General features: G+C 34.4%; 1 protein-coding gene across 5 annotated transcripts in view; it reads left to right on the top strand.

The window, feature by feature from the left end:
* LOC110094032 (endoribonuclease Dicer homolog 4) overlaps nt 1–13,084 on the top strand; it is a 105,900-nt gene that overhangs the window by 19,647 nt on the left and 73,169 nt on the right. For all 5 annotated transcript variants that reach the window (XR_002302802.2, XM_020819139.2, XM_020819138.2 and 2 more), the window contains exons 5-9: nt 11–151; nt 244–316; nt 4,586–4,650; nt 4,728–4,871; nt 4,956–5,084. Coding sequence is in view for 4 of the 5 variants with exons in the window: in XM_020819139.2 (XP_020674798.1) it covers nt 11–151; nt 244–316; nt 4,586–4,650; nt 4,728–4,871; nt 4,956–5,084 (552 nt within the window). In the remaining variant the exon portion in view is untranslated. The remainder of the gene's footprint in view (nt 1–10; nt 152–243; nt 317–4,585; nt 4,651–4,727; nt 4,872–4,955; nt 5,085–13,084) is intronic.

The following is a 13,084-nucleotide window of genomic DNA, read 5'->3' as shown; positions in this document are numbered from 1 at the left end:
TACCATGCAGGTTCTCGTCATGACCCCTCAAATTCTACTTCACAATTTGAGGCATTGTTTTATCCGGATGGAATTAATTGCTCTTTTGATCTTCGATGAATGCCATCATGCACAAGCACATACAAGGCATCCTTATGCACAGATCATGAAGGTGATTTCACTTTATAATTTAAGATAATGGAACCCTTTCGGTAGGCTCGTTTTATCCTATTTAATCTAATCCTACTTTCTGGAATTGTTCAGGAGTTCTATGAAACTAACTCTACTAAGCGTCCTCGGATATTTGGCATGACAGCATCTCCTATCATTGGCAAAGGTCATTTTGGCTCTTCAAATCTTATGCATTTTTCTTGAAATTTAGATTTTATCAATAGCTAGTAATAATTCATTTGTGTTGTTAAATTATTCTACATTGGGTACTATTGCATGAACTTATGTTTCTATTATTCAATCCTAATTTTACAAAGTATTTTAGTCAAAACTTGTGCGCTTCATAGCTTATGCTATAGTTAGAAGTACTGTATTTTCTGTATACCATTTTAGGAGGTCAATGATAAATTGTGTTGGTTTCCATAGCGTTGCAATAATGAATTTTTTAGATGAGTATTGTTAGATGCTTTGCGCATCTTTGCATGGAGTTTTTTACTTTATTGGTACATACATAAGCACACATACAAACTGGCTATTTACATACTAAAATACCTAATTAATCACATGCATATACTAGCATTATACTGTACCTATGCAGGATACATGCATATTCACTAATTCATGAGATCAAAACATGTAACTTGAGTGGTTTTATTGTTGAACTGGCCTAAACTTCTGTGCAAATCTCATTCAATCAACCAATGAACTAATTTCCCGCCTTTTCTAACGTAAGAAAATGTTGTGATATGACTCCAGTTGGCAGTTGAACTAAAGTAAAAGTTTTCTTTAATATTCTTAGGACATTATGGTTGGGCAGGGTAGTTTGGTTGACTTAATATAACCCCAATGTAAATCACATGTTATTGTTACTATTGTTGATTTGGTATGCCTATAAGAAATTATTTTCATGCCAAAGTTAATGATGAGGACATCAGATTTTGACACGTGTACCATCTCCGGAGACGCAGATCGACAGCTACGATCCAGAGCCTTTATTTTTGATTTACTTGTATTTTATTTATGTTTGTATTTTTATTTTCCTAGTTTGCCCCTGTGGGCATTGAGTCACTTATGTGGCTATAAGGGCATTTGTTTCATTTTAGTTTTATTTTTATCATGGCCTATTTATAGGAGGCCTCATGCAATGTTTGAGTGAGTTGCTAATGAATGAAATTTCTCTTTTGATCTCTTTGTGAGTTTGTGAACTTTCCAAGATCTCTTTGTGAGTTCTTGAGGAAGTGGCGCTTGTAGATCTCTTTGTGAGTTCTATGGGAGGTGTTGCTCGAGGTTTGTAAATCCGGATTTTCTTTTCCCTGAACCCAATTTATTTCTTCCCTACCTAACCAAAACTCTCTTCCTCCCAAATTCCCTTCCACCGGCCCCCATAAGTCCACCACCGGCCACCCCAGGCCGATCCCGACACCGGCGACTCCGCCAGCCTCCCCAGTCGACTGTCATCCCGCCGACTCTAAGCCCCCAGCATTACCGCCGGCCTCTTGGATCCTCCCTCTTGTTTGAATTTCAAACCTCTTGATTTACTCACTTTCCTAATTAGTTTCTCTCCAATTAAGAAAGTCAATTAAGAGGATTAAAGCCTATTTTGAAATTCAAATTTGTTTCCCTCTCATAATAAACCTATTTGGGGAAGTTACTTAAAATATAATCAAATTTGAAATTAAAATTCAGATTTGATTGGGTTTTATTTACTTAAATGTGGGCCCCAATTTTCTTAACTCCTAAGCTTTCTTCCCCCCCCATATGGCCGACCCCTTAATGGGCTTTTCTCTCTCCCAAAATTAAATTAAGAGCTCCACCAATTTAGCCCCAAATCCCTCCCCATTGCCGCCCCTCTCTCCACCTGGATTAATTTGAATTCTCAAATTAAATCCCTCCCCAAACCATCAAAATCTGAAACTATTTCAGATTTTCTGCAATTAAATTTTGGCCTCCCATCCTAGCCGTTCCCCTCCAAGTCTTCACGCCGGCCCAACGCCCTCCTTCCAAGCCGCCACTTCCACTTTCCCCCTCTTTCCATTGTGACTCCTTCATCTAAAGTTATCTCATCAGGGGATTAGATCTCTCAATCGGAGGAGAATTGATGTAAGCAAAGCCAACCCCGCCCCCCCCCTATATTTTAATGAAAAATTATAAAAATATATCTAAAATCATATGCATTCTCATTAAAAAAATTAGATATATCACTCTATATCTTATTACTTATTAAAAAATTAATATTTCTCCAATGATTATTAATGAATTGAGTTCAAATAAATTACTTTTATACTTAAGATATTTTATTTGAATTAATTAAATTATGTTTTAATTTTGAACTATATTTTTAGATTAATTGAATTTAAATTAGAATAACGCCATTATCCACCAAATTTTAAATTATTTTTTATTAATCCTAAATTATTTTTATTAGATTAATTAGACAATAATGGTTCACATAAATTATTTTTTATTAATCCTAAATTATTTTTATTAGATTAATTAGACAATAATGGTTCACAATTAGTAAAAAAAATTATAAATAATACAAAATTATAAATAAAATATAATTAAACTAATTAATTTTTTTAGATTTATTTACAAATTTTATCAATTCCCTCCCCAAAAAAATTAAACAAATATGGGCGGGAGAGATAGAGAGAAAGCGGGGTGGGGAGAGAGAGAGAGAGGAGAGATAATAAAGAGATAGATAAAAAGCATGCTGTCAAGTGCCAACAACATCAGGAAAAAGAATTGGGTGAAGGCGGAAGCGGAGGCGGAGCAAAGGATTGGTTTTAAAAATTAAATTTAATCTTATAGGTATCAATAATTATATTAATATAATTTAAAATAAGCTGATTTTTATATAATTATCTTTAATTACTGCCAACATATTACTTTCAAAGTTAGATTATTTTTTATTTAACTTTATATTAATATAATTATTGATACCTATAAGATTATATTTAACATATTGGAAATCTACTTAATTTGCATATATTTAATTACTGCCAACATATTACTTTCAAAGTTAGATTATTTTTTATTTAAATGCATTAAACCAACAATTTCTCTCTTTAGTGATTATATCAATTCATTTGCAATGTTCTATGGATTACATCATCAGAAGTTCTACACTCATAAAATTATAACTATTGTCCATCAAAGAAATTAGCAATACGTTGATTTGATGGCTGTTTTGCTGAAAATTGTTTTATCTTGTAGTATAACATTTCAGTTTATTTGGTTGTTGTTTTGGTTGGATTAGCCATCTGCTCATTGTTTTTTTTTAAGGTTCACTAGCTTGGTGCTTAGATGTGTTCTATCCCAACCTCTGCTTCTACAGTGTTGTATTTATAGAATGCTGAATTCAACTTCTGTACCATATGCGATGAGTACTATTTCTGGGTTTAGTTCTTATAGCAACTTAACGGTTTTCATGGATCCCTATTCTAATGCTCATTTCTTATGCCTGGAGATCACTGGTTTTCTATTTGGGAAAGAACCAATTGTTGTGATTGATCTCTTGCAGTTTTTTGTTGGTGAACACTTTGGAGAACTGGGATTGGTTCCTTCGAAATTGTCTGACTTTGAGATGAGATAAAATACGGCATGCAAAGAATATTTACTTTTTTCCCAATAAAAATCTCACTTTCTTTCAGTTTTTTGTTGTTAGACATTGAAAATTTTTAGGCGTGGTTTTAGTGCGACTGTATATTTTTTGGGGAAGTCGTTCTTGAGGACTGGAAATCTGGAATTCTATTTCTGTGATCTGTTTCCTTTTTTCTCATCTACACAATTCGTTGATTTTTGCAATGTGACAAAATTTATAGAACTTGAACTCTGATTGTTGTGTAAATCCTTATCAAGTTGCGGTTTTCTTATGGTTTAATTTTCCTACTGAATTTCTTTAATGTAGATATGCTCATTAAATTATTATTTGGATGGATTTTCTTATAAATTTTTTGGTTTTGATCTAAAGAAGGCAAAGTGCTTCTTTTAAACTTTCTTTGGTTCTGCAATTTCTAAAATCTTATTTTTGTGAATCTCATCTATTGCGTCAATTAGATGCATTAGAATTGTAGACCATAAGATGTTACATATACAAATATTTATATATAGATGCCTTCTATATTTTCAGAGATGTTCACCTATTGTACTCTTGTTCTTTTTTTTGCTATGTTGATTCTGGCTAAAAGATGGTTCAACTTGTGCTGGAAGTGGTTCATGGCTAAGAGCATGTACATACTCACAAACGCTTTTTTTTTTCTACTTTCCATGTAGATAAAATGCATCTTATTAATGGAATTTGCAAGACCTTTCCTGTATGTATTGGTTACTGATATATCATTTTTAAATTTTTTTTGTATGCTTTTATATTGCTTTCATAATATCATGTACTTGTTAATTCATTCCATAACAAACTTGTACTTATTTTCCCCAGGGCGCTCCAATCAGTTGAATTATACCAAATGTATCAATAGTCTTGAAAATTTACTTGATGCGAAGGTTTGTTTTTAAATTTCTACACTGGAACTTGTTTTAACTGTCAATAAGTTAACTTCTTGTTGTCCCCTTTGGAATAGGTGCATTCAGTTGATGACAATCTTGAACTTGAAAGTGTTATTGCATCCCCAGATATAAAAATCTACTTTTATGGTCCAGTTGTTCATTCTGAATCAACTCTTATCTCAATTTATTGCAAAAAACTAGATGTATTAAAACATCAGGTGATTATCCTAACAATTGCACACATTCAGAGGAACAGTTATCGTGACTATTTGCTTACTGTTCTTTCGTTCTAATTTGTGCAGTGTACGAGCTTGTTAAGGGAAAACATTAGTGATTCTACTGAGAGAAGAAAAAAGATGAAGTTGCTTTGGCGAATGCATGATAATTTGATTTTCTGTTTGAAGAATATCGGGCTTTATGGAGCCATACAAGTGGGCTGACGTGAACTATATTATTTTATTTGGTTGCATTGTTTATCTATTTATTGCTTTGCTTAACCGTGATAATGTTGTCATTGATTATTTTGAAAGGTCTGTCTGCTCTATGAAGCAGCATCAAGCATATTAGCTTCATAAATATTCACTATAATTTTTTTGGCTCTAAACATACTATTAAGAGCACTGGGTTGTAAAATGATTGGATCATTTCCAACATGCCATACAGTTATGGTTCTTCCATGCAGCTTATGATCATCATTAGGTTTATGTAAATCCTTTTTGGTTGGTTTAGATATCCATTTCTATTCATTCTTGTGAGTGCTATACAAGGTTTAGCTCTATTTTACACAACTTAAGGTCATTTTACATAACCTTTGCCTTCTTAATCAGTTTTACTTATTTCTCTATTCTTATCACTCACACCTTTGAATAATGCAAAAATTTGCAAATTAGCTAAGTAGCTTTCTATACCAATGAGACATAAAGCTCTTGGCTGAACACTCTTTCTTTCGTATTTCTTAATATCATAAGTGTTGGATCCTGTTTTTTCGGTGGATGATGTCAGACCATACTTCGGACTGCCTATAGACTGAGAGCCTGGATGTGAAGATGACGAAGTCAAAACATGAGAGAAAAAGAGAGAGCATGAGGGAGAGAGAATATGAATATTGATAAAATTTTTGTTATATACGTCAGATGTACATGAATAATAGAAGCGAGAGTTCTGTGCTGCAGATCTTAAGCTAAGAAAAGAGAAAAATGGCACAATATCTCCCCTTCCCCCATTTTCTTGTTTTACTTATTTTTTCTCCCACTCCCTTTTCTTGTTTATCCTCTTTTTTTCCTCCCCTTTCCTACTTTTTTTTCCCTTTACTGCTCCCTCTATTTATAGGGCTCGAAGTGTTATAGTGGATATGTACAAGATGCAGTAGTTGTTCCATCCGTCTTTGATGTTGCTCAATCGTCTGTGCCGAGTGAAGTGAAAGTCACCGTGAGAGAGGATGTGAGTAGGATGAACACGTGGACCAAGTTAGCTTTGGCAGGAAGCCAGTTTAAGGTCGCCCTGTTGAGGTGAGAGGGGCGAGTAGCGTCTGAATGTAGTTAGGAGATCGGGCTGGCGTAGAGCAGGGAGTCGATCTGAGGTCGCCTGTTGAGGTGAGATGGGGCAAGTAGCGTCTTGATGTGGTATTGTGGTTGATCTGATTGTGAGAGATGTCTTGCAAGGGAGATATGTGCTTTAGCTTAATTTTTTTATGTGTCTCATATGAAAGACTTGACTTTGGCTGGGATGGATAAAGATCTGTTTGACTGAGAGGTGGAACTTCTGTGGTCGCTCTCGTTTGGGAGGCTGATTTCTTGGAAGATGTGGCCAAAGTTGGTCCGCCATACTCCAGTGTTAAGCTCCTCATAAGCGAGTCCCTCGAAAGGATTGTTTCAAGAGAGGAGTGGGATTCTCTTTTCACTCGACCTGAATGTAACATGCAATATATTTGTGAACGGGTACCTGCAGTGGTGGAGCTAGAAAATTTATTTGGGTGGGGGGACTATATTAATTTTTTAAAATTTTACATCCGAGCTTGCGACCGGCATATACAACTTTAAATTTATTTTTCAAATTATTATTTAAGGTAGAATATTAAATATATGATAATAAATAACTTACAGTTTATAACGTCTACTCTTCACATGCTGAAAGTGTTGAATGATTACTTCATTATCAATACATTTTAAAATTTCTTTTTCAGTATAAGCGATTAACATATCATTCAGCCATTGATCTCTAATTCTATTTCGTAGCTGAATTTTATAATATTTATGGCAGAAAATGCTCTTTCGATGCTTGTTATTGCAACAGGTAATACTAATGCCAATTGCAGTAGTCTAAAAATAAGATTATATATAATATTCTTCATGCTTTGGATCATTTTCTCTGTAAGGCTTCTTATATTTTTTAATGAAGAGAAATGATCATTAGATCGCATATCCATGATATAAGTGTCCACTTGATTTTCAAAAAATGATCGATAAAAAATAGTAAAATCAGTTGGATAAAATTGTGCCATTCTAATCAACTTATTTTTGTTGAATGCATAAAATTCAATATTATGATTCAACAGGCAATAGACAAGAGTAGCTCAATATTTACTTCTGTAAAACAATTGTTCAACTCTTGAGGTTACATATCGATAATTGTGTAGAAAATTTTAACATGAAAATGATATAAATTTATTTTATCCTGAGCTCTACAACGAGGCCGGCCACGAGCAACCCATTTATCATCCATATGTAGAACATTTGTGCAGCTCATAAAATGAAGTTACTTAACTGATGAAGTTCGCCCACTTATTATCTCTAATATCTTGTAGTTTTATTTTATATATACAAACCAAAGACTTATCACTTACAATATTTTGTTCTTCATATATTAAATCTCATTTTATATGAACAAAAGACATAACATTTACCATATCTTGTTCTCTCATCTGCAAAGTTTGTAATAGTTTAATAGTGATACCATGTACATCTTTCATCAGATGTAGGAAGAAAGGGCAATTTAAAAGTTGTTAATGATTTCAATAATCCGTAAGGCTCACATTTTTGTTTTGAGCTTACACAATCTTCCAAAATAATTTTCAGAACATCAATTACTGTAGAGAATATTATGTTCAACCTTATAATTCTTTCATAATGCTAACCCCATCGTGTATCGCCTACAGGCCTAAGGGTTATTTTTTCCTTTAAGCCTCGTCCAGTTACTAGTTCTGTACTCTGTAATTCATTTAATGCCTTCTCTCTTTATATATCTCGAAGCTGATAACGACGCTTATACGTAACACCAATAATATTCATCATATTTGTAATTATATTAAATAAAAAAATAATATAAACATGATTTTCCGCAATTAATACCAATACCAACTAAAGATGATGTGAAAATAAATGAATGTAATGTGCTGATTTATTTTCATTCAGAAATAGAGACTTTAAACCATTAAACTCCTCTCTCATATTGCTAGCACCATCGTAACCTTGACCCCAATATTTTAGAAATGCTCATTCCATAAGTTGAAAGGAGTTGTTCAATTGTAATTTTGAGACTACTTGCAATTGTATCTGACACATGAGCAATCCCCAAAAAATATTTAATTATCTGATTTTTCTTGCTAACAAAATACACTTTAATTATCATTTGCTCTTTTGCGGATGTGTTACGCGATTAGTCAACTTAAATTAAAAAAAACTTATCACCAATCTCCTTAGTTATGAAATTAGCAATTACAATAATGAAAGCTCTTGTGATATCTTTTTGAATATCAGACACAATTAATTTTAAATTTTTAGGTGCATTCTTTGGTACCACATGTTGGAGAATTTTTGTTATCCTCAAACAGATTGCATACTTTATAATTGAGCACGGCATAAAAACGATGATATATTATCCCGAAGGATAAAAATTTTATTTCCTTATGGACTCAATGATAAAATTTACAATTTTGAATAGAAATTCCCCCATTTAATGTTTGGTTGAATGGGATTTATTTATTTCTAGGGTACAGACGTCCCATAAGGGCAAGCCCCTATGGTTAATTACATCTCAAGCTTTGACTTGAGATGACTTTTGATTAAACTAGTGGTTTTCTTGTTTTTGGAAGTCATTTAAATTTTGGCTAAAATTTGATTTTTAAAAATCCATGAAAGTCTTGTTTAAAAGGTTTTGACCTTCAGGAATTTCAAGGGGGTGAGAACTTAGAATTAGATTTCGAAATGAGAGTCAAAGGCGGTGAAGTAGGAGCACTTGATTCTGAGAAATCTCAGATGTGCTTGGACTATCCTATGTTGAGCTTTACATTTTAGACATCTAATTTTTGTTTAAGTTGATATTTTTATTAGAAGTTTGGGGCTTACATTCTAACAATATATGTTGGAGGAACTGCTCGAAGGGTGAGGGCCTATGTTGCACCGATACACCTATTTATGAAGGCGTGCTGTATCCGATACACCGATACACGGATACACCTCCGATACTCCACCGATACGTGTCGGATACACCAAAGACATATCCAATTAAAATACTATTTAGTTTCAAAAGGACACGCGTATCCGATACACGTGTTCGTCGAAAAAAAAGATGCGTCGTATTTACTTCCGCGGCTGCGAGCAAAGTTCTCTCATTTCCGAGATGGATTTGAGTCTCTTGATGATATGAGAATATTAGAAATTACTAATCTTTCACTTGATGAGCCTGAATTAAAAGCTATGATATTTATTGAAGATGATATAGAAGTTCAAAGACAAACCATTGAAGAAGCTAATCATATCATTCCTTCTATTGAATAGTTGAAACTTTATGTGCTAGACAATTTATGTTTATGCTTTTGTTGTTGTACTAGAGATTTAATGCTTACTTATGTTTTGATATTATAAGCTACAAGGCTACAAATGATGTTGTTGTCATTTTTTTTGTAATTTCAAATATTATGCTTTGATTGTTTTCTTAATTTTTATGTGTGATTTATAAATTATGATGCCGTGTCCGCGCCGTACCCGTATCCTGTATTTTTAAGAATTGACGTGTCCCGTATCCGTATCGTGTCGTATCCGTGTCTCCGTATCCGTATCGGTGCAACATAGGTGAGGGCTTATATGGTGATTGGAATCAACAATTGCCTCAGATCCTAGAACTAAGGTTAGGACTACTAAGATGTAGTGCCTCGAACCTAAGTATAATGAAATGCAAAGGGACTTACAAACCATACCCCACATGAGGCATAATCAGCCCAACCTCTGGATTTATTGTCCTGCATGGAAAGAACTACCAGTTAGACTCTCCTAATCGTTTTTCAAACCATGTATTATGGTCTTAATGCATATGAAGAATGGGAATGCTATTTTGTTTAAGAAGTAGGACTTCCAATTTGACTTTGAGGCCAAGATGCCTATGTATAAAGGTATGCAGAATGCAGACTCACAAATACAGACTTTTTGCTATCTAGTACTTAAGTGAGAGCTTTCTATATGCAACACACTTTTAACCATGCATGATTTTTTTATGTTTTGAAAATTTGGCCCCTTGAAGGGAGCCATGCAAGACTTTCTTATTTGTTAGAAAATCATGGAGCCTAAATCAATTTTTATATTGATTACATTATAATGGATAAAAATCTTATTTTATTCTAAGAGCCTACCGCATTAAAGTCCAGGCTACACTCAAACAAACAAGAGAATAAACCTAGGAAAAATGCATGCTTTTTGCGCAATCAAGTAGACAATCAAAACATGCTTGCAATTCAACCAAAATAGAAGTACGAGTAATGTCTCAATTATTACAAACAGTTTTGGCAGCTGAGTTGCCTGTCATTATATAACCCAGTTAAATTTACAGACTCTACTTATGGGGGTTTTCAAGCTTTAACTCTCAAATGGATATTTGGGACCTCCAAAGGAGTACATCCTTCCTCGATCCACATTAGGGGTGTAAGTGAGCTGAGCCGGCTCGTGAGCTGGCTCGAACTCGACTCGTTAACGAGCTCGCGAGCCGAGCTTATCGAGCTTCGAGCTCGAGCTCGAGCCTATAATCGAGCTCGAATGGTTAACGAGCTCGAGTTCGAGCTTGAGCCGCCGGCTCGTTAATTATTTATTACTCGTTTATAGAGGGACGAGCTCGAGCTCGAGCTCGTCTGTCGAGCTCGACTCGAGCTCGAGCTCGAGCTCGAGCTCGCTTTTTGACTAACGAGCCGAGCTCGATAAGACCTAAACTCGACTCGACTCGACTCGTTTACACCCCTAATCCACATTTCCTTCTAATCCAAACCCTACAAGTTTTACATCATAGATTTAATCAAATACATGATAGAAAATGAAAAAGACTCAAGTATACAAAATAGAGTTAGAAGACAGTTTATATGATAATCACATTACATTTAAAATTTGTCTAGCACTTAGAGTGTCAAGCATCTGCTTCTACCATGTTGGTCATGCCTCTTGGAGGGTTTTAAGCAGCGCCTGCAAGCAAACAACATTATAATAATCATGATTTATTTTATTCCTTCTTGGACATGGTCACATGCACATAAAGCATATATATATATATTTCTATACTAACCACTTAAAAGCAAGTGTCCACAACGCAGACAATCCAAAAGAGCATTCATACCAAATTATCAATCACATATATGCACACACAGAAAAATCTTAATCCTAGCATACTTAAGGGGCTGTACACCTAAGTGTGTGAGGCTTGTGTGGTATGTCAAGGGTACTTAATTTTATTTTGGAATAAAGATGTTTAATCTTTATCCAATGGTGGTTTTACTTTAAGTTATTTGTGGCTTAAAGATTTTATTTGATTTTTAAATGTTTCACCTTTAGAAGGGTTATGAAGAACCCATAAAGTAATTAATACTTGCTTTGGACAAGCTTATTATTTATGAATCCTAAGATACAATGATGTAGGTTTCCCACCTTTTGGGGGAGATGATTGATCATTGTATCAAAAGGGACCTAAGTGATTTTTAGATATTTTAGAGTTCTCTTATTGTTTGGATAAGAGAAGTGTCTATCTAATAGAGTAAGATAGACATGCCTAAGGGGTTGCACTTACGACTTGGTGAAATTCATCCAATAGAGTAGGATGAACTTCAACAATGGGATAACTCCCTATGTATTTAGCATTTTAAATGTGATAGGAAAGATCACTTGACTTGGTGAAATGAAAATGATTGCTTAGTTTTGGGTCTAAGAAAGCTGTTCAACTTATAACTTTTGGGCTATGTGTTAAAGAATTCTCCTTAGCTTTTGGAGCTAAGTAGAGAAAGTAGGAATCCGACATTTAGCTTTTGGGCTAAATGTTGGAAAACTCCCTTTAGCTTTTGGAGCTAAAGAGAGGGAAAATCTCCTATGACTTGGAAGTTGGAGGATAGTTGGGGGAATATGCAACTTATGGGTTGCAAATTCGTGAATGTCTTTGAACATTTTGATATTCAAAGAGAGGGTTGCACCCTTTCAACTTAGGTTGGAAGGATGGATTGGAAATAGGACCTTTGAATCCGATGTTTGAGATGAAACTACTTGTTGCTTTTGGTTTAACAAGTAGGTTGATTTAGAACATGATTGATTCACTCAACATAGGTTAAGTGAAAGAGAGTTTCATATAACTTTTGAGATGTAGAAAGCAAAAAAGAAGATGCAACTTTGGGTTGCAAGCTTCCGAAACCTCTTTGAACATTTGGTGTTCAAAGAGAGGGGTGGACACTCTCCTAATTTTGGTTTAGGGGAATGATGTGATTTCCTACAACTTTTGAGTTGTAGAAACAAGGAAAGGATCATGCAACTTGTGGGTTGCAAATCAATGAATGTTCCTTGAATATTTGATGTTCAAAGAGACAAATTCATTTGCCTAATTTGAAGCTAGGCAAATGGAAAGGAATTTAAAGGTTTCCTACAATTTAAGCTCGTAGGAAAAGAGGTGGTCAGAAATGCAACTTAGAGATTGCAATTTGGAGAAGTTTCTTTGAACACTTGGTGTCCAAAGAGGGGATTCATCCCTCCAATTTGGGTTGGAAGGATGGAGGAGAGGGGATGCAACTTGGAAGTTACAACCTCATGAACATTCTTTGAACATTTGATGTTCAAAGAGGGACGTACATTCTAATAATTTGGAGGCTTAGGAGAATGAGATAGTTTTCCTACAACCCTTGAGTTATAGAAAGGAGTTGATATGCAATTTATGAATTGCAAGTTGGTGATTATTCCTTGAACATTTGATGTTCAAGGAGAGAGGACCACTTATTTGATTTAGGCTAAGTAAATGGTGAAATTTCTTTGAGCATTTGGTACTCAAAGGAAGATGAGCATTTGCTCAATTTTGGGCTAAGCAAATGAGGAAGATTAGGATTTGAATCCTATGTCTAGAGGATTACTCATTGGTTTGTGTTCCAACGAATAAATGATTTGATAAACTTCCTACAACTTTGGGGCTGAAGGAAGAAGATGTA

Source organism: Dendrobium catenatum, unplaced genomic scaffold, assembly GCF_001605985.2.
Source record: "Dendrobium catenatum unplaced genomic scaffold, ASM160598v2 fragScaff_scaffold_156, whole genome shotgun sequence".
NCBI classification, from domain to species: Eukaryota; Viridiplantae; Streptophyta; class Magnoliopsida; order Asparagales; family Orchidaceae; genus Dendrobium; species Dendrobium catenatum.
Note: the sequence above shows the minus strand (reverse complement) of the source record. Positions and strands in the feature narration are given on the sequence as shown.